At 42.5% G+C, this 27,152-nt stretch overlaps 1 protein-coding gene and 1 long non-coding RNA gene across 2 annotated transcripts in view; both read left to right on the forward strand.

Moving 5' to 3' along the window:
- The window catches only part of itgb5 (integrin, beta 5), a 161,623-nt gene that overhangs the window by 28,136 nt on the left and 106,335 nt on the right, over positions 1 to 27,152 (forward strand). The window contains exon 5 of the mRNA XM_034186204.1: positions 2,911 to 3,079. Coding sequence (XP_034042095.1) covers positions 2,911 to 3,079 — 169 coding nt within the window. The remainder of the gene's footprint in view (positions 1 to 2,910; positions 3,080 to 27,152) is intronic.
- On the forward strand, positions 14,508 to 17,810 carry LOC117524430. The gene is made up of 3 exons (XR_004564771.1): positions 14,508 to 14,594; positions 16,488 to 16,489; positions 17,703 to 17,810. It is a non-coding gene; the product is annotated as an uncharacterized LOC117524430 (long non-coding RNA).

Here is a 27,152-nt window from a genome sequence, read left to right on the forward strand (position 1 = left end):
TCAGTTTTATTCACTTTATACATGCTTCCCTTAGGCAGTATTATTAGACGGCATTGCTTAAATTTTCATTGTTACGCAGATGATACCCAGCTTTATCTATCCATGAAGCCAGAGGACACACACCAATTAGCTAAACTGCAGGATTGTCTTACAGACCTTAGGACATGGATGACCTCTAATTTCCTGCTTTTAAACTCAGATTAAACTGAAGTTATTGTACTTGGCCCCACAAATCTTAGGAACGTGGTGTCTAACCAGATCCTTACTCTGGATGGCATTACCCTGACCTCTAGTAATACTGTGAGAAATCTTGGAGTCATTTTTGATCAGGATATGTCATTCAATGCGCATATTAAACAAATATGTAGGACTGCTTTTTTGCATTTGCGCAATATCTCTAAAATTAGAAAGGTCTTGTCTCAGAGTGATGCTGAAAAACTAATTCATGCATTTATTTCCTCTAGGCTGGACTATTGTAATTCATTATTATCAGGTTGTCCTAAAAGTTCCCTGAAAAGCCTTCAGTTAATTCAAAATGCTGCAGCTAGAGTGCTGACAGGGACTAGAAGGAGAGAGCATATTTCACCCATATTGGCCTCTCTTCATTGGCTTCCTGTTAACTCTAGAATAGAATTTAAAATTCTTCTTCTTACTTATAAGGTTTTGAATAATCAGGTCCCATCTTATCTTAGGGACCTCATAGTACCATATATCCCCAATAGAGTGCTTCGCTCTCAGACTGCAGGCTTACTTGTAGTTCCTAGGGTTTGTAAGAGTAGAATGGGAGGCAGAGCCTTCAGCTTTCAGGCTCCTCTCCTGTGGAACCAGCTCCCAATTCGGATCAGGGAGACAGACACCCTCTCTACTTTTAGGATTAGGCTTAAAACTTTCCTTTTTCCTAAAGCTTATAGTTAGGGCTGGATCAGGTGACCCTGAGCTATAGACTTAGACTGCTGGGGGGTTCCCATGATGCACTGAGTGTTTCTTTCTCTTTTCTCTGTATGCACCACTCTGCATTTAATCATTAGTGATTGATCTCTGCTCCCCTCCACAGCATGTCTTTTTCCTGGTTCTCTCCCTCAGCCCCAACCAGTCCCAGCAGAAGACTGCCCCTCCCTGAGCCTGGTTCTGCTGGAGGTTTCTTCCTGTTAAAAGGGAGTTTTCCTTCCCACTGTCGCCAAGTGCTTGCTCACAGGGGGTCGTTTTGACCGTTGGGGTTTTTCTGTAATTATTGTATGGCTTTGCCTTACAATATAAAGTGCCTTGGGGCAACTGTTTGTTGTGATTTGGTGCTATATAAATAAAATTGATTTGATTTGATTTCAGCATGTCGATGGCCGATCGGAGCGTGGCTCGCTCTCCACCGTTGTGTGGACGTCTTTAAAGCGGTTGTACCGCTCCTTAATCTGTGTGATGCCCAGAGGATCGTCACCGAAAGCCATCTGAATAATCCGAATGGTTTCCACCTGGCTATCGCCCAGTTTCTGGCAAAATTTGATGCAGTCGCACTGCGCCAGTCATTTCTCCATTTCCTTGCAAAGAAAAAAACGATGAGAGACTCCACCCATCCTCACACAAAGGCTGCTTACAAGCAAATGATGCAACCGACAGGCGTGAAAAAAATTCACGCATTCGCATGAAGGTTCAAGGTTGGCTCATGCAAGCACACGTGATTCAAATCCATCAGGTTTTTGAAAAAAACAAAAAGGTCAGATACTTTTCTAACAGACCTCATAGGTTGAAAAGGATTTGCAAGTCATTGTATTCTGTTTTTATTTACATTTTACACAACGTCCCAACTTCATTGGAATTGGGGTTGCAGGTCAAGGTTAGCCATCTTTGAAGTTGTCGAAGGTCTATGTCCCAAGAATGTTCTCTGTGAATTTGACATCTCTGGCAGTAAGAGGACTGGACTTTTGCTGAACACAGACAGATGGACACAAACCCTTCGCAGTACCCAATGGCCATATTTTGTTCTTGGGTAATAAGTCAGATGTCTGTTGGGCGACATAGAGGGAAAAAGTCAGACATTAATCTCAACCTCTACACTGCACACATTTTTTGTTTATTTTTTGTGACATACTATCTCACCATTCCTGCTATTACAGTTGGTCAGTAACTCAGAACAGAATCAGAATCGGTGCTGAATAAAGTATACATTTGTGATTCTGAAGATAATCTGGTTAATGGTTAGTAGCTTCGCCACTGTGCAGTGTGTGAATGATTGTTACTGACTGGTGCCCTGCGGGTCACCTTTAGCCCAGCCTCCTCCTTTACCAGGGTGTCTGGACTTAAACTTTGAAGAAAAAGTGGGTGCACACACACCCTGAGATCTGTCACTGATGACTGGGGGGATACTGACAGTAAATATGCACATTAGGTTTTTGCTCATAACCTTTTTCTTTTGTTTTTTTGGACCCATGCAGTTATTGATTAGTTAATGATACTGAAACTGGGTGATCCTTGTCTTTGGGTGTTTAGTCTGAAAAATATCCATGTAAGTATTTTAACCACCAGGATTCCACATAAGTGATGTGCGCATCACTGAGCATCAGCGTTTGAGTTTCTGAGTGCCTCACATCTTTCTGCGCAGCACATCTCGTGATTTTGAAGGTAGTTTCAGTGAGTATCACCACAGCTTGAAGAAATTCTAGGGGGAACACTGCAGCACCATTAGGCTGTCTGGAGTAGGCAAAACTGAGCGACTCTGGCTCTGACTGCAGAAACGGTTATACAGCTTCACGATGGCTTGGAGCAGAGAGCGATTTCCATACAAGAAATTTATTTTCTATAGAGTAATGTGAATGCCACACACTGCCTGATTTCCTGGCGGTGCCGCTGCCCAGTGCATTTTGACACTTTAATGGTGATGTGACTTTGAAAAGAGATTCTTAATGTTTCTGTGCACAGATACAAACTGTTCCCCAACTGTGTCCCCACCTTTGGGTTCCGCCACATCCTGTCACTCACGGACAAAGTGGACCGCTTTAACGAGGAGGTCCAGAAGCAGATGGTGTCGCGTAACCGGGATGCACCAGAGGGCGGGTTTGATGCCATCCTGCAGGCTGCTGTTTGTAAGGTGCGGACATTTCTCTGCATGTCTGTAGTTTTCCCTTTAAAGGGGAACGAAGTTACATTTTAACCTTTATCTTACACTTTGGGAGTAATTGTAATGGTTAAATTACTTGTTTTGGGGAGAATAGGGGCTCTCTCTCAACAACACATGCATGTCCCCTGTCCAGGCACCAGTGAGCTAGCGGCTAAAGAACACGTCAACAAAGGGTTTATTTCTTACTTGGTCATAATCGGAGCCAGCGAAAAAAGCAAACAAAAAAAAAAAACTGTTAGAGGAAGAGAAAAACAGCATAACAGAGCGAGGGGTCATTCGCGGGTCAATCTCAGTCGGACTTTCTAAGAATAGCAGAGCTGAAAGATAGTGTGAAAAATAGAAGCAAACCTGTGTTCCTGCTGCTGGGGGAAGATTTGCAGCAGAGTTTACTATGGGCTGAAAGCATAACATCATATTTCCTCACTGATCATGTACATAGTTGCAGAGAGAGGCAACGAGTGAGAGATTGTCCACGCAAGAACGGCAAGAAAGAGAGCACAAGAGCCGTCTGAGCTAAACTCTGTTCTCTGTATTTCTGTGGTTGTCACTTTTTATGACACTGTTCGTGGATTGTGTAAAAACAAATGCACATGGGGAGCAGGGGATGGGGGAGGAGGGCGGAGGACCAGCAAGTTAGTTTTTTGAGTTTCTAGACATATGTACTCCCAAGCTGTAGGGGGAGCTCCATAGAGAAGAATGCAACCAAAAAAAGGACAAAACAGCAAAAACTGACCAAAGTTACTTAGTTCTCCAAGACAAGAGGAGTGTTTTGAGGAGTGCATGGGCACAGACAGGAAGTGCAGCTGCTTGAATGTAACAACAAGTCCAGTCTTATCCCAACACTTAACTACTCAGACAGGACCAGGACTGAGGTGGAGCCTGTCATTTAGTTGAGCAGTATGATCAGGCCTTTCTGGTTCCATTCGCTGTCAAACCACTCGGGCTTTTACCCACTTTCATTATTTTACGACTGCAAATCCAAACAAAAAACAAGGATCGTAAATGGACCAATTTTTTTAAATGATCCTATTTTATCTGGAAGAGACAGAGTTTAATTAAATAATCACAGACCTGACATATATATATATATATATATATATATATATATATATATATATATATATATTAAAAGCCAAGTGGCCTCTGTATGTATGCGTTTGTATGACTTCGATCACGGACAAACTGGGAAGAGCTGACATTTGCCATTTTGTATGTTTAGTTACCGGCAATTATGACTTTCAGTCTCTGCGTTTACTGGCAGTTCTGACTTTTATTCTCTGTGTTTACCATCAGTAATGGCTTTTAGTCTCTGCGTTTACTGGCAATTATGAATGAATGAATGAATGAAAACTGTTTATTTCGAACATTTGATACAACAACAATTACAAGATAGATCAGTAAAGACAACAACAAAAAAGTTCCTACTGTGTACCCAACATGTCCGAAAAGGGGTAGGGTGAAGCATCAGCTTATTTATCCCTACCCCTTCTTCCCCACAACCAGTAATACCCTTTGCCACATATACACATAGATTCCTACACACCTAAACCGATATATATATATATATATATATATATATATATATATATATATATATATATATATATATATATATATATATATATATATATATATATATATATATACATACACATATATACACATATATATATACACATATACATATATACATATATATACACATATACATACACAAACATAAATATACACCTACACATACCTACTTACATACAAAATACTATATATTTACAAGCCGAAGCAAAAAACAAAAACACCCTAACCCTCATTACCCTTCCTCCTCCCTATACCCAGAAAAAAACATATTTTTGTACCGCTGTTTGAACTGGTTCATGCTTGGACATTGCTTGAGCCCCACTCCCAATCTGTTCCACATCCTCACCCCACAGACAGAAATACAGAAACCTTTTAATGTTGTTCGTGCCCACTGATGCTTTAAATTAAATTTCCCCCTCAGACTGTAATCCCCTGATCTGTTAAAAAACATATTTTTAATATTTGCTGGAAGTAAATTGTTTATTGCTTTATACACAATTTGTACTGTTTGAAAATGAACCAAGTCTGTGAATTTTAAGAATTTGGATTGTAAAAATAGTGGATTTGTATGATCTCTATAGCCAGTATTATGAATAATTCGTATAGCTCTTTTCTGCATTATTTTTTATTTATTTTTTTTTTTTAAATATTTATTTCATTCATTTAAAAGAAAAACAGAAAAGCAAAAAACAAAAGCACCACAATACCAGAATGAAAAGGAGCAGAAAGAAGAACAAGTCTTATGATTTCTGCCCCTTTTAACAATACAATCTTTCAATATACAGCATCATAGTCAACATTATTTAACAGATTGCATTTCTTTAACTTGTCACATACCACTGACCCATTTCATAATTATGACCATTAATTAATAGATTACATCACTGACAGGTTACATTTAAACTTAAGACACTCCAAACATTATTAACAGTTTACTTTTTTTTTTGACTTTCTTGCAGCCCACTGACTTACTTCATAGTTACTGATGGTGATTGTGTTGTACCTTTATAAGTATTACCCCATACCTCTGCACAGTACTGTAAATATGGTAAAACCAGTGAGCAGTAAAGAATGCGGAGTGAGTTGTGGTCCAGAATATGTTTCGCTTTGTTTAGAACTGAAATGCTTCTTGACAGTTTACTTTGTATATGTTTTATATGAGTCTTCCAGTTTATCTTATCATCTATTATCACCCCCAGAAACTTATTTTCATGTACCCTTTCAATATCTACCCCCTCGACTTGTAACTGAACCTGTATGTCTGTATTACAATAGCCAAATAACATGTATTTTGTTTTACTTAAGTTTAATGATAATTTGTTTCTGTCAAACCATATTTTCAATTTTCCCATTTCTATACTGATCCTCCTCAGTAACTCCTGCAAATCCCCCCCTGAACAAAAAATGCTTGTGTCATCTGCAAATAATACTAATTTTAATATTTTGGAAACATTGACAATATCATTTATATAAATTAGAAACAGTTTTGGACCCAATACTGACCCCTGTGGGACGCCACAAGCATTGTCCAAGCATGATGATGTATATTCCCCCAACTTCACAAACTGTTTTCTGTTACTTAAGTAGCTTCTCACCCAGTGCAACACCAACCCCCTAATCCCATACTGTTCAAGTTTATTGATTAATATGTCATGATTAATTGTATCAAAAGCCTTTTTAAGGTCTATAAATATTCCAACTGAATGTAATTTGTGGTCTATGGCGTTTGTAATCTCCTCAACTGATTCTATTAATGCAAGTGATGTTGAACTATGTGCTCTGAATCCATATTGACTATCAGTAAGTAATTTATGTTTATTTATGAATTTGTCTAATCTATTATTGAATAACTTTTCTAATAATTTGGAAAATTGTGGAAGCAAAGAAACAGGTCTATAATTTGTGAAGTGGTGTCTATCCCCAGTCTTATACAGCGGCACAACCTTAGCTATTTTCATTTGATTGGGAAATTTACCGGTTTGAAATGATAAGTTACAGATGTATGTTAATGGTTCTACAATCCATTCAATGACCTGTTTTACCACCACCATATCAATTTCATTTAAATCGGTAGATGTTTTATATTTACAATTATTCACAATGTCTATAATTTCATTTCCATCCACTGCTGTGAGGAACATTGAACAGGGATTTCTTTCTATGAGATTATTATCCCAATCCTCAGGTTGGGAATCGGGAATTTTTTCTGCCAAGCTTGGTCCAATATTTACAAAAAAATTATTAAAACAGTTGACTACCTCATCCTTATTTTCCTTCTTGACATTATTATCAATGAAATACTGAGGGTAACTCTGTTTTTTATTACCATTTTTGATAATGCTATTTAATATATCCCATATTCCTTTAATATTGTTTTTGTTATTATATAATATGTTACTATAATATTCCTTCCTACATACCCATATAATATTAATCTATTTTTGTATTTCTTATATCTATTTTCTGCCTCTTTAGTCTTTAGTTTTATGAATTCTCTATACAGTGTATTTTTCTTATTACATGCATTTCGTAACCCTTTCGTCATCCATGGTCGAGCTTGGATTTTTTTGTTTTCTGTAGTCTTGTTTAATTGGACAGTTTTTATCATATAATGATGTAAATATTTGTAAAAAAAGTTTCATATGCACTATCAACATCACTTTCACTGTATACCTTTTCCCAGTTTTGCTCCTGTAAATCCTTCTTTAGTGTGTTCATGTTTTCCTCTGTCCGCACTCGCCTGTATTTTATTTTCTCCTCTGGCTGATTCCGCCGATGGTTTCTATTATAAACGATGAAAACTGGTAGATGATCACTAATGTCATTGATTAATAATCCACTCACAGTGTTATTCTCAATATCATTGCTGAATATATTATCAATTAAGGTGGCACTATGGGATGTAATTCTGCTTGGCCTGGTGATTTTTGGATATAAACTCATACTGTACATTATACTGATAAATTCATCTGTTATTTTATGCTTATTTGGATTGAGCAGATCAATATTTAAGTCACCACAAATGAACACAGTTTTTTGATTAGTTTTTGAGAACGTTTTTTCCATAGAGTCAGTGAATGTTTCAATACTAGATCCTGGTGCTCTATATATACAGCTGACTAATACATTTTTGCTTTTTTCTTCACATATTTCAATAGTTATACATTCTAATAAGTTATCAATCACAGTTGTCATATTGTCTACTATTTTATAATCCATGTTCTTATCCACATACACAGCCACTCCTCCTCCACTCTTATTTTTTGTTTACACAATTAAATTCATATCCATCCAGTTCAAAATCCATTCCTTTATCTTCATTGATCCATGTTTCTGATATAGCAATTATGTTAAATATTTTTTTAAACTGACTTAAATATTCTTTAATGTTGTTAAAGTTTGCATATAGACTTCTGCTGTTGAAATGGATTATTGATCATTTATCTGTTTTAATGATCCGATTAAACTGTTCATCTGTATAATAGCAACAACTGTCATTGATATTTGAGAAGAAATTATTGTCCGGGTCTATATCGTGCTCCAAGTCCAGTACATTGTGGTCTGTGTATTTAAATGTTCTCAGTTCTACTTTTCCATGATCAGCAATCCTTTGAGTTATATCCTTCTTGTCTCCAGATATAGATGAATAGGTAGTAGATGAATAGGTTCCTCTGGTCTGTGTCATGGTGTTGTGATGTGTTTGTGTCCTCATACCTTATTGGTCATATTTGTCCAGATCCTCGCTTTAAGAAACACTATTGTTCATATTTGTCCAGCTCCTCGATGTTCCTTATTGCCATGACTTTTGCTTGTTCTGGTGATCCGTTCAGTTTGATGAATATTTTACAGTTTGAAGTCCATGTGTGCTGGATTTTTCCCTGTTTCTTCAAGAAGCGTGCTTTCCTGGCGATGTCGGCATTCCGTTTGGTGAGATGTTCATTGATGAATACGTTTGTCCCTTTCAGTTTTCTTCCTTGTTTTAACAGTGCTGTTTTGTGTTTTCTGTTGATGAATCTCATGATGACGGTTCGTTTATCACCGTCATTTCTCCGGGGCAGAGGGTGGCACGCTTCAATGTTATTTAAATCCATTTCTATACCTTTAGATAGGAGGAAATCAGCAACCTGTTTTTCCACAGAGCTGACCTCCTGTTCACTGGGCTCCCCTCCGCTCTCATCTGTTACCGCCCGTGCGTAGGACCGTGGTTTGATGTGAAGACCGGTGATGATGACGTCGTTAATTCTGGTGTACTGCTCCAATTCAGCCACTCTATTTTCCAGCTGCACCAGATGCCGGTCTTTCTCGGCGTTCTGGAGCCGTAATGCCTTCACCTCCTCCACCAGATCCATGATTGATTTCTGTTGCTGCTTCACAACAGAAATCTCCTCTGATAGAAAGTCCAGAGATTTTTTAATATCGTCACCTTCCTCCGCTTTCAGAACCTTCTTAGGCCCCATGGTCGGCTTATGAGCAGCTTGTCGATCGCCGATGTTAACAGCCTGCGTTGTTTGTCACCGGGATGGATCTGCACTGCGCTGGTGCCGCGCGGCCTCGGTGTTTCCGTGCTGATGGATCCGCGGTGGCTGCACGAGGCCTCGGGGAAGCGGCACTCGTGACGCGCGGCTTTAATGACGCAGCGCGCGGCCTCAGTGAATTCACCACGTTGGGCGGGCCTCGGATGTTGTTGCTGTCCAGTCGCGGGGCTAAGTTGCCAGTTGAGGTGGTATTCCCACTGTCCGGGTTGGCAAACACCGGCGTGGCAGATGGCAACTACAAACACCACCTCTGAAAACTCAGGTACAAACTTTTTGCAGCTCGCTTTGACGACACGCAGCTCTGACTGACTGTCAATATATATATATGACTTTTAGTCTCTGCGTTTACCGACAATTATGACTTTTAGTCTCTGCGTTTACCGACAATTATGACTTTTAGTCTCTGCGTTTACCGACAATTATGACTTTTAGTCTCTGCGTTTACCGGCAATTACGACTTTTAACCTCTGGCTTTACCACCAATAATGGCTTTTAGTCTCTGCGCTTACCACCAATAATGGCTTTTAGTCTCTGCGCTTACCACCAATAATGGCTTTTAGTCTCTGCGTTTACCAGAAATAATGGCTTTTAGTCTCTGCGTTTACCAGAAATAATGGCTTGTAGTCTCTGCGTTTACCAGAAATAATGGCTTGTAGTCTGTGCGTTTACCAGAAATAATGGCTTGTAGCCTCTGCATTTACCAGAAATAATGGCTTTTAGCCTCTGCATTTTCCGGCAGTAATGGCTTTTAGTCTCTGCATTTACCAGAAATAATGGCTTTTAGTCTCTGCATTTACCAGAAATAATGGCTTTTAGTCTCTGCATTTACCAGAAATAATGGCTTTTAGTCTCTGCATTTACCAGAAATAATGGCTTTTAATCTCTACGTTTACCAGAAATAATGGCTTTTAGCCTCTGCGTTTACCAGAAATAATGGCTTTTAGTCTCTGCGTTTACCAGAAATAATGGCTTTTAGTCTCTGCGTTTACCAGAAATAATGGCTTTTAGTCTCTGCGTTTACCAGAAATAATGGCTTTTAGTCTCTGCGTTTACCAGAAATAATGGCTTGTAGTCTCTCGTTTACCAGAAATAATGGCTTGTAGTCTCTGCATTTACCAGAAATAATGGCTTTTAATCTCTGCGTTTACCAGAAATAATGGCTTTTAATCTCTGCGTTTACCAGAAATAATGGCTTTTAATCTCTGCGTTTACCAGAAATAATGGCTTTTAGTCTCTGTGTTTCCTGGCAGTTATGGCTTTTAGTCTCTGTGTTTCCTGGCAGTTATGGCTTTTATTTTCTGCATTTACCAGAAATAATGGCTTTTATTTTCTGCATTTACCAGAAATAATGGCTTTTATTCTCTGCATTTACCAGAAATAATGGCTTTTAGTCTCTGTGTTTACCGGCAGTAATTGCTTTTAGTCTGTGCGTTTACCAGAAATAATGGCTTTTAATCTGTGTTTACCAGAAATAATGGCTTTTAGTCTCTGTGTTTCCTGGCAGTTATGGCTTTTATTCTCTGCATTTACCAGAAATAATGGCTTTTATTCTCTGCGTTTACCAGAAATAATGGCTTTTATTCTCTGCGTTTACCAGAAATAATGGCTTTTAGTCTCTGCGTTTACCAGAAATAATGGCTTTTAGTCTCTGTGTTTTCTGGCAGTAATGGCTTTTAGTCTCTGCATTTACCAGAAATAATCGCTTTTAGTCTCTGTGTTTTTTCCAGCAGTAATGGCTTTTAGTCTATGAGTTTACCAGAAATAATGGCTTTTAGTCTCTGCGTTTACCAGAAATAATGGCTTTTAGTCTCTGTGTTTTCTGGCAGTAATGGCTTTTAGTCTCTGCGTTTACCAGAAATAATGGCTTTTAGTCTCTGTGTTTTTTCCGGCAGTAATGGCTTTTAATCTCTGCGTTTACCAGAAATAATGGCTTTTAGTCTCTGCGTTTACCAGAAATAATGGCTTTTAGTCTCTGCGTTTACCAGAAATAATGGCTTTTAGTCTCTGCGTTTACCAGAAATAATGGCTTTTAGTCTCTGCCTTTACTGCCAATAATGAATGAATGAATGAATAGTTTATTCAGCACGCACGAACAAAATCTCTCATTTACAAAACATTCAAGAGAAAACAAAAATTAAAACATAGAAAAGAACAAAAACAATTTACCAATTTAGTGCGGCTGAAAGGGTGTGGGCAGAAGCAGAAGCTTCTAAACGCCCACCCCGTACATCAGTTTCTGTGTACAAACAAAAAATAAACACAAAAAACAAATATCCATCCATCCATTTTCTTCCGATTTATCCAGAGTCGGGTTGCGGGGGCAGCAGCTCAAGCAAAGCCGCCCAGACCTCCCGATCCACACACACCTCCCCCAGCTCCTCCGGGGGAACCCCAAGGCATTCCCAAGCCAGCCGAGAGATGTAGTCCCTCCAGTGTGTCCTGAGTCTTCCCCGGGGCCTCCTCCCAATGGGACGTGCCCGTAACACCTCTCCAGCGAGGCGTCCAGGGGGCATCCGGAAAAGATGCCCAAGCCACCTCAACTGACTCCTTTCGACTTGGAGGAGCAGCGGCTCGACTCCGAGCTCCTCCCGAGTGACCGAGCTCCTCACCCTATCTCTAAGGGAGCGCCCAGCCACGCTGCAGAGGAAACTCATCTCGGCCGCTTGTACTCGCGATCTCGTTCTTTTGGTCATGAGCCAAATCTCATGACCATAGGTGAGGATCTGAACGTAGATCGATCGGTAAATCAAGAGCTTTGCCCCCTACTCAGCTCTCTCTTCACCACGACAGTCCGATACAGCGACCGCATCACTGCAGATGCTGCACCGATCCGTCTGTTGATCTCACGCTCCATCCGTCCCTCACTCGTGAACAAGACCCCGAGATACTTAAACTCCACCGACCTGAAGAGGGCAAAGCACCTTTTTCCGGTCAAGAACCATGGCCTCGGATTTGGAGGTGCTGATTTTCATCCTGGACACTTCACACTCGGCTGCAAACCGCCCCAGTGCACGCTGAAGGTCCTGATTTGACGAAGTCAACAGAACCACATCGTCCACAAACAGCAGAGACAAGATTCTGTAGTTCCCAAACCAGAACCCCTCTACACCCTGGCTGCGCCTAGAAATTCTGTCCATAAAAATAATGAACAGAACCGGTGACAAAGGGCAGCCTTGGCGGAGGCCAACGTGCACTGGAAACAGGTTTGACTTACTACCGGCAGTGCGAACCAAGCTCCTGCTGCGGTCGTACAGGGACCTGATAGCCCTTAGCAAAGGACCCTGGACCCCGTACTCCCAGAGCACTCCCCACAGGGTGCCTCGAGGGACACGGTCGAATGCCTTCTCCAGATCCACAAAACACATGTGGACTGGTTGGGCGAACTCCCATGAACCCTCGAGCACTCGATGGAGCGTGTAGAGCTGGTCCAGTGTGCCGCGACCAGGACGAAAACCACACTGGTCCTCCTGAATCTGAGGTTCGACTATCGGTCGAATTCTCCTCTCCAGTACTCTGGAATAGACCTTACCAAGTAGGCTGAGGAGTGTGATCCCCCTATAGTTGGAACACACCCTCCGTCCCCCTTCTTAAACAGAGGGACCACCACCCCGGTCTGCCAATCTAGAGGCACTATCCCGGCTCGCCACGCGATGTTGCAGAGGCGTGTCAACCAAGACAGTCCCACAACATCCAGAGACTTAAGGTACTCAGGATGGATTTCATCCACCCCAGGAGCCTTGCCACTGAGGAGCTTTCTAACCACCTTGGTGACTTCGGCCTGGGTAATGGATGAGTCCACCTCTGAGTCCCCAGTCTCTGCTTCCTCTTCGGAAGATGTGACAATGGGATTGAGGAGATCCTCGAAGTACTCCTTCCACCGCCCGACAACATCCCCAGTCAAGGTCAACAGCTCCCCACCCGCACCGTAAACAGTGCTGATGGAGAGCTGGTTCCGCCTCCTGAGGCGTCGGGCAGTTTGCCAGAATCTCTTCAAGGCCAACTGATAGTCCTCCTCCATGGCCTCCCCGAACTCCTCCGAGACTCGAGTTTTTGCCTCTGCGACAAACGGGCTGCGGCACGCTTGGCCTGCCCGTACCTGTCAGCTGCCTCTGGGGTCCCACCTACCAACAGAGATAAGTAGGACTCCTTCTTCAGCTTGATGGCATCCCTTACTTCCGGTGTCCACCACCGGGTTCGGGGATTGCCGCCGTGACAGGCACCAGAGACCTTGTGACCACAGCTATGAGCGGCGCATCGACAATGGAGGTGGAGAACATGGTCCACTCGGACTCCATGTCTCCAACCTCCCCCGGGATCTGGGAGAAGCTCTCCCGGAGGTGGGAGTTGAAGACCTCGCTGACAGAGGGTTCCGCCAGTCGTTCCCAGCAGACCCTCAGGATACGTTTGGGCCTGCCAGGTCTGACCAGCTTCCTCCCCTCCCAGCGGATCCAACTCACCACGATGTGGTGATCAGTCGACAGCTCTGCCCCTCTCTTCACTCGAGTGTCCAAGACACGTGGCCGAAGGTCAGATGATACGACTACACAGTTGATCATCGACCTCCAGCTCAGGGTGTCCTGGTGCCACGTGCACTTATGGACACCCTTGTGCTCGAACATGGTGTTGGAGATGGACAAACTGTGACTAGCACAGAAGTCCAACAACTGAGCACCACTCGGGTTCAAATCGGGGAGGCCATGCTTCCCGATCACCCCCCTCCAGGTCACACAGTCGCCACCCACGTGGGCGTTGAAATCCCCCAGGAGAACAATGGAGTCCCCAGTCAGAGCGCTATCTAGTACCCCTCCCAGGGACTCCAGGAAGGTCAAGTACTCTGCACTGCTGCTCGGCCCGTAGGCCAAGACAATGGTGAGAGACCTGTCCCCGACCCGAAGGCGTAGGGACGCGACCCTCTCATTCACCGGAATGAACTCCAACACATGGCGAGTGAGCTGCGGAGCAATAATCAATGCGACCACAGCTCTCCGCCTCTCCCCGTGGGCAACGCCAGAAAAATGAAGCGTCCAGCCCCTCTCCAGGAGTTGGGTACCAGAGCCCAAGCTGTGCGTGGAGGTGAGCCCGACTATCTCTAGTCGGTATTTCTCAACCTCCTGTACAAGCTCAGGCTCCTTCCCCCCTAGCGAGGTGACATTCCACGTCCCAACAGCCAGGGGCTGTGAGCATGGACCGCCACCCAATCCTCTCTGCACCCGAACCCCATGGCCCCATCTGCAGTTGGTGAACCCACAGGAGGGTGGGCCCACGTCGCTCTTTCGGGCTGAGCCCGGAAAAACAAATACTAGTCAGTAATATAACGCAGTGAAACAAACAAAGTAATACAACAGACAAACAAACAAAAAATAGCCACACAGGCAGTTTACTTAATTACTCAAACTTCTTCTTCGTCTTTTGGCTGTTCCCGTTAGTGGTTGCCACAGCAGATCAATTGTTTCCATCTCACCCTGTCCTCTGTATCTTCCTCTGTCACACCAACCACCTGCATGTCCTCTCTCAGCACATCCATGAACCTCCTCTTTGGTCTCCCTCTTCTCCTCCTGCCTGGTGGCTCCATCCTCAGCATCCTTCTCCCTATATACCCTGGGTCCCTCCTCTGCACATGTCCAAACCATCTCAATCTCGCCTCTCTGACTTTGTCTCCAAACCGTCCCACCTGAGCTGTCCCTCTGATATGTTCATTCCTAATCTTGTCCATTCTTGTCACTCCCAAAGAGAATCTCAACATCTTCAGCTCTGCCACCTCCAGTTCTGCCTCCTGTCTTTTTGTTAGTGCCACTGTCTCTAAACCATACAACATAGCTGTTCTCACTACTGTTTTGTAAACTTTCCCCTTCGCTCTTGCTGATATTCTTCGGTCACAAATCACTCCTGCCACCTTTCTCCACCCACTCCACCCTGCCTGCACTCTCTTCTTCACCTCTCTACCACACTCTCCATTACTTTGAACAGTTGACCCCAAATATTTAAACTCATCTACTTTCACCACTTCTACTCCTTGTAACTGCACTATTCCACTGGGCTCCCTCTCATTCACACACATGTACTCAGTCTTGCTTCTACTGACTTTCATTCCCCTTCTCTCCAAAGCATATCTCCACTTCTCCAGACTAGACTCAACTTGCTCTCTACTCTCACTACAGATCACAATGTCATCTGCAAACATCATAGTCCATGGAGACTCCTGTCTGATCTCATCTGTCAACCTGTCCACCACCACTGCAAACAAGAAAGGACTCAGAGCTGATCCTTGGTGTAATCCCACCTCCACCTTGAATGAGTCTGTCATTCCGACTGCGCATCTTACCGCTGTCACACTCCAGACTTCCTCATACAATGCCACAACTCTTCTCTTGGCACCCTATCATAAGCTTTTTCTAAGTCCACAAACACACAATGTAACTCTTTCTGTCCTTCTCTGTACTTTTCCAACCATATTCTCAGAGCAAACATTGCATCTGTAGTGCTCTTTCTTGGCATGAAACCATATTGCTGCTCACAGATCTTCACCTGTTTTCTAAGCCTAGCTTCTACTACTCTTTCCCATAACTTCATGCTGTGGCTGATCAGCTTTATGCCTCTGTAGTTACTGCAGCTCTGCACATCACCCTTGTTCTTGAAAATAGGAACCAGCACACTTCGTCTCCACTCCTCAGGCATCCTCTCACTTTCCAAGATTTTATTAAACAATCTGAATAGAAACTCTACTGCCATCTCTCCTAGACATTTCCATGCCTCCATTGGAATGTCATCTGGACCAACTGCCTTTCCACTCTTCATCCTCTTCATAGCAGCCCTCACTTCTTCCTTGCTAATCTCTTTTACTTCCTGATTTACTCTCACCACATCATCCAGCCTTTTCTCTCGCTCATTTTCTTTATTCATCAACTCTTCAAAATATTCCCTCCACCTTCTCAGCACACACTCCTCACTTGTCAGCACATTACCATGTGCATCTTTTACCACCCTAACCTGCTGCACATCCTTTCCAGCTCTGTCCCTTTGTCTGGCCAATCGGTACAAGTCCTTTTCTCCTTCCTTACTATTCAACTTCTTGTACAGCTTGCAATATGCCTTTTACTTTGCTTTTGCCACTTCTCTTCTCGCCTTACGCCGCATCTCTTTGTACTCCTGTCTACTTTCTTCATCTCTCCGACTATCCCAAAACTTTTTCGCCAACCTCTTTCTCCTTATGCTTTCCTGGACCTCTTCATTCCACCACCAAGTCTCCTTGTCTTCCTTCCACTGTCCAGATGTCATACCCAGTACTGCCCTAGCTGTCTCCCTCACCACATCTGCAGTACCGTTCCAGTTGTCCAAAATTGCTTCCCCTCCAACTAGTGCTTCTCTCACCTGCTCGCTAAATTTCACACAACAGTCTTCCTCCTTCAGCTTCCACCATCTGATCCTTTGTTGAGCTCTCACTCTCTTCTTCTTCTTTACCTCTAAAGTCATCCTACAAACAACCATCCTATGCTGTCTAGTGACACTCTCTCCTGCTACCACCTTACAGTCTGTGATTTATTTTAGCTTGCATCTCCTATAAAGAATGTAGTCCACCTGTGTGCACCTTCCTCCACTCTTATATGTTACCCTGTGCTCCTCCCTTTTCTTAAAGTAGGTATTCACCACAGCCATTTCCATCCTTTTTGTAAAATCAACTACCATCTGTCCTTCCCCATTCCTATCCTTGATACCATATCTACCCATTACTTCCTCATCACCTCTGTTCCCTTCACCAACATGCCCATTGAAGTCTGCTCCTATCACCACTCTTTCATGCTTGGGCACACTCTCCACCACCTCATCTAACACACTCCAGAAATCTTCTTTCTCCTTCATCTCACAACCTACCTGTGGGGCATATGCACTGATGATATTCATCATCACCCCTTCAATTCCCAGCTTCACACTCATCACCCTGTCAGACACTCGCTTAACCTCCAACACACTTTTAACATACTCTTCCTTTAAAATTACCCCAACACCATTTCTCTTCCTGTCCTCACCATGGAACAACTTGTACCCACCGCCGATGCTCCTGCTCTTACTTCCCTTCCACTTGGTCTCTTGCACACACAATATGTCTACCTTTCTCCTCTCCATCATATCAGCCAGCTCTCTCCCTTTACCAGTCATACTACCAACATTCAAAGTCCCCACTCTCATTTCCACCCTTCTAGTTTTTTTCTTCTCCCGCTGTTCGTGGCAACGTTTTCCTCCTCTTCTTCGTCGTCTTCACCCAGCAGTAGCCCAATTTCCACCGGCACCCTGTTGGGCAATAGCACCGGTGGCGGACGTTGTTAACCCGGGCCGCGACCGATCCGGTATGGGAATTCGATTCTGAGTCTGCATAGTTGGGTTGGCTTGTTTTACGCCGGATGCCCTTCCTGACGCAACCCTCCTCATTTATCCGGGCTTGGGACCGGCACTCAGAATGTACTGGCTGCACACCCCATGTGGCTGAGTTACTTAATTACTCAAACTATAACACGTTAATATATTATTTTTATACAGTCTTTTAAAACAAGCCAATGTAGTAGATATTTTAATACAATCTAAACAATCATTCCACACATTCCACATTTAGTCTCTGCGTTTACAGGCAATTAGGACTTTTATGACATTACTAACTCCCAGAGCAACAGTGGTAAGTAAAAACTCCCTCTGAAGAAGAAACTTCAAGCAGACCAGACTCAAAGGGGTGACCATCTGCTTGGGCCATGATACAGACATAAATTACAGAACAACTCACAACACGAATATACAGGAAAAGCTGTTGGTGCACAGGACAGGAGGGTCTTCAGCACAAATGCCATCTCTGGATGGAGCTGCACCTTAAACAGAGAGAAAAAAACAGAATCAGGCATCGGAAAGACAAGAAATATTGTATAATTTGTCAGCATTAAACAACAAGAAAAACAAGAAATACTAAGGTGATCACTGGCCACTAGCCCTAAGCTTCACTAAAAGACCCAGAATTTAGGTAAAGTCGAGGCCGCGGCACGCTCCGTTTACTAATAAAATGAATTAAAAGAGTAAAAAGCGTGACTAAAAAGTCTCTACAGAATCTGACTGTTTTACTGATGCAGGGAGATCATTCAACAGAACAGGGGAATGATAAGAGAAGCTCTATGACCTGCAGACTTCTTATTCACCCTAGGATCACAGAGTAGTCCTGCACCCTGAGAACGCAAAGCATGGGCCGGTACGTAGGGTTTAATTAGATCAGCTAGGTAGGGAGGTGCCAGTCCGTGAACAATTTTATAGATTAGTAGCAGAACCTTAAAATCTGATCTCACTGGGACAGGAAGTGAAGGGATGGCAAAATGGGTGTAATGCGGTCGAACTTTCTGCTTCGTGTCAAAAGTCTGGCTGCAGCATTTTGAACCAGTTGGAGAGCCCTAATGCTGGACTGCAGTAGTCCAATCAAGAAGAGATAAATACATGGATCAAGGTCTCAGCATCAGCCATAGACAGGATGGGACGAATTTTCGCTATATTTCGCAGGTGGAAGAAATCAGTCGTCATAATATTTCTCATGTGGAGGCCAAAGGACAACATAGGATCAAAAATTACCCCAAGGTTCCTCACTTTGTCAGTGTGATGTATGACACATGACCCTAGGCTAAGTGTTAACTGGTCAAATTGATGCTGATCTCTCACTGGACCAAAAACCATCATTTCAGTCTTGTCAGAGTTTAAAAGTAGGAAGCTTCTAGACATCCAACTTCTCACTGCTGCAAGGGAATCTTCTAAGGATTTTATGTGGATGAGATTACCAGCAGTTATTGCCATGTATAACTGATTATCATCAGCATAGCAGTGAAAGGTAATCCCAAAGTGCAGCAGTATGCGGCCAAGGGGTGCTATATAAAGCAAGAAAAGCAGGGGGCCTAAGACGGACCCTTGTGGAACCCCAAATTTCATGTCACTAAGGTTAGAGGTAGTGTTACTGTACAGAACACAGTGAGAACGACTGGTCAAGTATGACGTCAACCAAGCAAGGGCACTCCCAGTAATCCCAAAATGATTTCCCTGCCTATCAAGTAGAATATGATGATCCACAGTATCAATCTAACAGCTCCAGAACTGTAGTGGTGTCCAAGTGGTGTCCGAATCCATCGTAAGCAAAGATCATTCACCACTTTGGTGAGAGCTGTCTCTGTGGAATGATATTTTCTAAAAGCAGACTGCAGTGGCTCAGAGAGATTATTCTCAGTAAGATAGTCTACGAGCTGCCGTGACACCACTTTTTCCAGAATTTTAGAGTAAAATGATAGATTTGATATCGGCCAATAGTTTCTCAAAACACTTGGGTCAAGATTAGATTTCTTAAGTAATGGTTTAATCACTGCAGATTTGAAACATTTAGGAACAGATCCAGGCCCAAGAGTGGACCACAGGTCCGTAAACAGTTTTGTTGGTATAGGATCAAATAAACAGGTTGTGCTTTTTGTTGACGTTACGAGTTTCATCAGCATGCCTAGTGAAATTCTATTAAATTCTGTGAAACTAGGTATGTGACAGCCTTTTGCGGCATCCTATTTCAATTTCAATTTCAGTTTATTTTCATTTATATAGCGCCACATCACAACAGAGTTGCCTCAAAGCACTTCACACAGGTAAAGTCTAACCTTACCAACGCCCAGAGTAGCAGTGGTAAGGAAAAACTCCCTCTGAGGAAGAAACCTCATGCAGATCAGACTCAAAGGGGTGACCCTCTGCTTGGGCCATGATACAAAACATAAATTACAGAACAGTTCACGGACGAATATACAAGAAATGCTGTTGGTGCACAGGACAGGAGGATCGCCAACATGAATACAACTCCCATCTCTGGATGGAGCTGCACCTTAAACAGAGAGAAAAAACAGAATCAGGCATCAGAAAGACAAAAAATACTGTATAATTTGTCAGCATTAAACAACAAGAAAAAGAGAAATACTAAGGTGATCGCCGGCCACTAGCCCTAAACTTCACTAAAAGACCCAGAATTTAGGTAAAGTGGAGGCTGCAGCCCGCTCCAATTACTAATAAATGAATTAAGAGTAAAAAGCGTAAAACAGAATTGTACCAGTATGCTAGCCATATGAAAGGGAAAATAAGTGTGTCTTAAGTCTGGACTTGAAAGTCTCCACAGAATCTGACTGTTCTATTGACGCAGGGAGATCATTATACAGAACAGGGGCACGATAAAGGTGCTTTTCCACTTCACAAAAGTAGCACTACTGGGCTCGACTGTACTCGGTTTTTTCGCTTTTCCATTAAGGTAGTTTTTAGTACCGGGTAGGTTTTTTTAGTACCTGCTCGGGAGCGGTTCCAAGCGAGCCGAACCAATACTAAAATGTGAAGGCTGCCGGCCACTGATTGGTCAGAGAACGTCGTCACTGGATGAGTCATGAGTGCGCCGTCCGAGAGGAAAATCAAAACCCGCCATTTTTAAATAGTCACAGCGGCGTTACAGCAACCGTCGTTTTCTTTCGTTTCACGGCGAATTATTCTTTTTTTTTTTTACTCGCACAAAACCACACCGTGGTCTGTGGATGAGCTGCGGACGTTTATGTTTGGTGGCGGAGGAGAAAATACAGAGTGGATGAAGCCATCCGAAATGAGGTCGCACTCGGCTCACCGGACATTACAGCAACTCAGAGAACAGCTGAAAAAGCTTAAAAGTGATTAAAGGACCACAATGACCGGAGTAGGTCGGACCGTAAGGGCTGGAAACGGTTCGACTGCAGGAACGCTATTTACGGACACCGACTGACGAGCATCCGGAGGCAGGATGACCGCGACTCGGCTTGGAAGCGACGGATGGTAAGTGTTTTTGTGACTGTAGTCTGCTTGAAAGCACCGTTTAACGTTACTTATCCCATTGGTGGGAAGCACACTTTAACAACCGAAGATTGTGAGTCTAAACTTGTGTTAAAGTAACATCGTTGTCTCATGTACGCGGACACAGTGAGCTAGCTGCCTGCTAACTAGAGAGCTAGCTAACTCCGTGCTCCGCTTTAAAGTATTAACTTCTGACAGAAAAACACCTCAAGTCAGCAAGACAACAAACGTGTACATTTGACTCATTTAGTGCCATTACGGTGATGTCTTTTTTTTTTTTTTTTTGACATGTCGCCATTTTGTGTTTTTGTTGAAGAATCCAGTTCCATAAGTGAGGAGGGTTCGAACACCAGCTTCAACATCTGTATCAACGTCCAGCACCACACAGCAACGTGTCATCACTGGTAAGAATAACGTGTCTCACATCACCTTAACTTTCCCAAATATGATATATATATATATATACAGGGTGACCCCCCCCCCCCCCCCCCAACCAAAAAAAAAAAAAAAAAAAAATCCAGGAAATAGATAAAGGGAACCTGTTCAGCAGGAGAATCTGACCATCTTGAGTGACGTTGAGGCTGAAGCTGAACTGGTTTCAGTGTGATCGACACATCCGACTGATCCTTGAGGAAGCAACGGTGGTGGATGCTGCATTTAATCAGGCATATCTTGGCGTGCTGGGTGACCTTGTGCACGCGATGCATGACCGCATGTGACCTGCGTCCCCAACCCAGACTACAGACACATGAAACTTTTGTATAGTTTGTGTTGCTTTTTTATGTGTATTTGCTCTTTTTTGTTGCAGTAAACAATTTGACTCATGTGACTGTATCATAATTTGTCATTTCATTGAGTCACAGTAAAAAACATTTTGGTTCATTTCTAAGAATTTTTAATTTGGGTTTTAGCCGCTCCAGAAGACACTGCACACTACACCTGGCTGAATCTTTACACAGATGCTGGAATAATCAGGTCTAAACTGAGATTTTACCAAATGGGATTTAACATAAAAAGATTTAGTCACGTCAGTGAAGGCACATTACATCAAGGAATTTTGAACAACCCGTTTTACTGCCTGTTACATTTACATTTATGACCCCATTAAATGTGAAACTTTTTTACTACTGGATTATGCTTAAACTGCTTTTCAAACTGTTAACCTTTAAATCAGTAAACCTTGGTAACTTTTACAAATCAAAATGATGTTACACAAAAGTGGAGACATTTTAGCAAAAAGTACAAAAATTTATTCAAACTTCACAGTGAAACATAACTGGTGTATAACATGATGATGACAAAGGTGTCCCATTCTGTGGCATGAACCTCTGCAGCAGTGACTCTGAGAAAACCATCTGAAACACACACATACAGCATACATATTTTAATTAGTGCTGTCAGGTTATTAAAAAATAATGTAATTGATTACAGGGTTTGTGATTAATCTAAATGAATCATTTAATTGCAGGTATATTTAAAAAAAACTCAGATCTGTGTGTGTTTGGGGCATTTAATCAGGTAAAAAATGATCAGGGTTATTTTTGTTACATATCAAGGAGGTATTAAACAAGCTGTAAATTGGTCTTAAATTGGGAGAAGTGTCTAAGTGTAATTTGGATGGGTTAAATGCAGGCAAATTTCATTGTATTTATGTGTACAATGACAAAAGGATATAAAGAATGTCTATAAAAACAGAATTGTGGGAGTTTGGAGGCTGATTCTTTCTGCACAATATGACTCCTTTAATAATTATCTTATTAGATTTCATATTTTAAATTTGTCCATTGAACATTAAAATCTGGATGAAAAACAAACGTTTTTAATATGTTTTAAGCCTGTTCGAGTTCAGTGACGACGTTAATTAACGGTCATTAAAACCGAATCATTTTGTGCGTGAACGTCAGTAAATGCACAAACTCCCACATTTGAGATTTAACAATAAGTTATCAAAGCAAGTTACTTTGGTAAAAAAAAAAAGTATTGACATTAACACGTTTATTGCTCAGAAACGCGTCTTTATTTACAGACCAAGTCATTGACGTCATAACAAAATGGAGCAAAGTGTGACTGAAGGCCTGATAGGTATTGTAATTAATCTAAATTAACGCTTTATTTTGACATCCACAATTTTAATAGTTAATAGCGACAGCCTGCAGTTATTAATTATTGACGAGCTACTTAGGAAGCTAACGATTAGCTTACCGTCATGCTTTGCATCTTCATCTATAGCAGCTTGTACCTTCTCGTCTTTATCTTCATATGAATTCCCCAAGTCTTCTGTAGGTCTCAAGCGTGTTTTTCTCGCCGCCAGCAACTTTCTCTTAAAAACACACACAGCAGTAAACACACGGAGTTCGCCATTGTTTATGTTTGTGTCGCGTATAAAACGACGTCACTGCAGTTTGCTCTGCTGACCCCGCCCACGTTGAAGAGGTACCATTTGCAGTGGAAAAGCTCGCGCTTGGAACCAGACCGAGTAGAGCCGACTATGAATAATTTTATAGGTTAGTAGCAGAACCTTAAAATCTGATCTCACTGGGACAGGAAGCCAGTGAAGAGACGCCAAAATGGGTCTAATGTGGTCGAACTTTCTGCTTCGTGTCAAAAGTCTGGCTGCAGCATTTTGAACCAGTTAGAGAGCCCTAATGCTAGACTGCGGTAAACCAGAAAATAGAACATTGCAGTAGTCCAATCTAGAAGAGATAAACGCATGGATCAGGGTCTCAGCATCAGCCATAGACAGGATGGGACAAATCTTCACTATATTTTGCAGGTGGAAGAAAGCAGTCCTAGTAATATTTCTAATATGGAGGCCAAAGGACAATGAAGGATCAAAAATGACTCCAAGGTTCCTCACTTTGTCAGTGTGATGTATGACACACGAGCCGAGGCTGAGCGTTAACTGGTCAAATTGATGCCGATGTCTCACTGGACCAAGAACCATCATTTCAGTCTTATCAGAGATTAAAATTAGGAAGTTTCTAGACATCCAGCTTCTCACTGCTGCAAGGCAATCTTCTAAGGATTTTATGTGAACGAGATTACCAGCAGTTATCGGCATGTATAACTGAGTATCATCTGCATATCAGTGAAAGGTAATCCTAAAACGCCGCACTAATGTCCTAACGTGTTGTGCGCTGTCTTAATGTGTGTGTTGTGTGTCCTGAGGTCTCAGCCACCAGGAGGTGCTGGTCCTGTTTCCTGTACTGTGTGCTGTAAAAGGGGGGAGTTCTGTTCTCTCTCTCGTGCTCTTCCTCCTCCGGATCGTGGCGTGAGGAGTGGCCGTGTGCGCTTGGTCCTGGCTTGTTCCTTTGGCTTATTCCGCTACGCCTTCCTTCCTTTTTCTTTTCTTTTACTTTTTATAATAAATTCCCTACAAAGGGTTAAAAAGACCCATGCTTCCGTGTGTACCTCACTTTTTGTTGCAGCTTTTGAGCCAGGCGGTTACACATGGGGGCTCGTCTGAACAGTTTTTTGTTGTTTTGCTTTCCCTAGACTTGTGTTGTGGCCTGCTGTAAAGTTTGGGGTTTTTGCGCATCTTGTTTTTGTAGTTTGTGCTTGTTTGGCTGTGACCTACTTTTGAGGAGAGCAGGTGCATCGGCGTGGGGCGTGGATGCTCGCAGTAGGCTGCAGTGAGAATGCACGGGAGCGTGTTTGGTGTTCTTTTTTTGGATGGCATGGTGTGTTTTGACGGACACAACTGAGGAAATATAGGTGAGTGACCTGTTGCTGCAGGTGCATGATTGTTGAGCTGTTTTGTGGCTGTGTCTCCTGGTAAGGTAAGAGGCTTCGCTGCGTTATGCGTGGCCTGTTTGAATTTTTTTTTTTTTATAGTGTCGTGGGGGTGTGGTTGGCGTTTACTGTGTTACAGTGTTCTCAGGAGCAGTCCAGGAGAAATGCTTTCTCGCTGGTTGTGTGCTTAATCATCTCGCTGCCAAACCACGTGAAGAGTTAGGTGAGTTAGTTAGGTGGAGTTTTGTTAGGTACATATAGAATAGAGAGGACATGGTTGTGTTGGGCATCGTGCTGTGCACATGTTAGCACTTCAATTTGCAGTATATTGACTCGGTTGGTGTGTGAATTGTCTGGTTATGTGGCGCGGTGTGTGCGTGTAATGGACGCGGAGGTGGAGAGTTTTGTGGCTAATCCCACAAGGAAGAAGCTTAATGTTTTCGTCAAAGATAATCTGCTGGCAATTATGGCTCATTTTGACATTCCAGTTGTAAAACGGGATAAAGAAAAAGTTTTTAAACAACAAATTGATGACGCGCTGGTTGCAAAGGGCGTTTTTTTTTTTCTTGCTGCGTCATTGGTAACCCAGGTGGCAGCTGAGACAGCTGACGTTGATTTGTGTAAATTGAGTTGCATTTGGAAATGAAACGTTTGGAGATGAATCTCCAAGAAAGCAGGAAATTCAGTCTAATCTCAGGGAGAAAGAGATTCAGTTAGAACAACATAAATTGGATATGGAAGAGGCGCTGAGACGTGAGGCGGCGCGTGTGTCTGGCGTGCGGACTGTTAATCCTGGTGAAGCAGACTTTGACGTTAACAGGTGTATTCAGTTTATTCCACCGTTTATTGAGAGAGATGTGGATAAATATTTTGTTTTGTTTGAGCGCGTTGCGTCGATGTTAAAGTGGCCGAGGAAGGTTTGGCCGCTACTGTTGCAATATGTGTTTATAGGTAAAGCTCAGGAGGCGTATGCTGCGTTGTCACCTGAAGATAGTTTGGTTTATGACAAAGTAATACCCGCTGTGGAGAGAACATATGAGCTTCTGCCAGAGGCTTAGAGACAGAAATTTCAGCATTACAAAAAACTTGATCATCGAAATTATGTGGCATTTGGACGTGATAAAACTGTGTTGTTTTATGAGGTGGGCTTCATAGATAATTGGCAAAGCTTCTGGGGAAAACCTGGTCTTGTTAGGAGAGACGGCATCCATCCCACTTTGGATGGAGAAGCTCTCATGTCTAGAAATCTCGCTAATTTTATTAAACCCTCCAAACCGTGACTATCCAGGGCTGGGACCAGGAAGCAGAGTTGTAGTATTACACACCTCTCTGCAGCTTCTCTCCCCCTGCCATCCCCTCATTACCCCATCCCCGTAGAGACGGTGTCTGCTCCCAGACCACCAATAACCAGTAAAAATCTATTTAAGCATAAAAATTCAAAAAGAAAAAATAATATAGCACCTTCAACTGCACCACAGACTAAAACAGTTAAATGTGGTCTATTAAACATTAGGTCTCTCTCTTCTAAGTCCCTGTTAGTAAATGATATAATAATTCATCAACATATTGATTTATTCTGCCTTACAGAAACCTGGTTACAGCAGGATGAATATGTTAGTTTAAATGAGTCAACACCCCCGAGTCACACTAACTGCCAGAACGCTCGTAGCACGGGCCGAGGTGGAGGATTAGCAGCAATCTTCCACTCCAGCTTATTAATTAATCAAAAACCCAGACAGACCTTTAATTCATTTGAAAGCTTGTCTCTTAGTCTTGTCTATCCAAATTGGAAGTCCCAAAAACCAGTTTTATTTGTTGTTATCTATCGTCCACCTGGTCGTTACTGTGAGTTTCTCTGTGAATTTTCATAACTTTTGTCTGACTTAGTGCTTAGCTCAGATAAGATAATTATAGTGGGCGATTTTAACATCCACACAGATGCTGAGAATGACATCCTCAACACTGCATTTAATCTATTGTTAGACTCGATTGGCTTTGTTCAAAATGTAAATGAGTCCACCAACCACTTTAATCATATCTTAGATCTTGTTCTGACTTATGGTATGGAAATTGAAGACTTAACAGTATTCCCTGAAAACCCCCTTCTGTCTGATCATTTCTTAATAACATTTACATTTACTCTGATGGACTACCCAGCAGTGGGGAATAAGTTTCATTACAGTAGAAGTCTTTCAGAAAGGACTGTAACTAGGTTTAAGGATATGATTCCTTCTGTTCTCTAATGCCATATACCAACACAGGGCAGAGTAGCTTCCTAAACTCTGAGTGAGATAGATTATCTCATCACTAGTTTTATATCCTCATTGAGGACAACTTTGGATGCTGTAGCT

Source organism: Thalassophryne amazonica, chromosome 14 (genome assembly GCF_902500255.1).
Source record: "Thalassophryne amazonica chromosome 14, fThaAma1.1, whole genome shotgun sequence".
In the NCBI taxonomy this organism is placed as follows: domain Eukaryota; kingdom Metazoa; phylum Chordata; class Actinopteri; order Batrachoidiformes; family Batrachoididae; genus Thalassophryne; species Thalassophryne amazonica.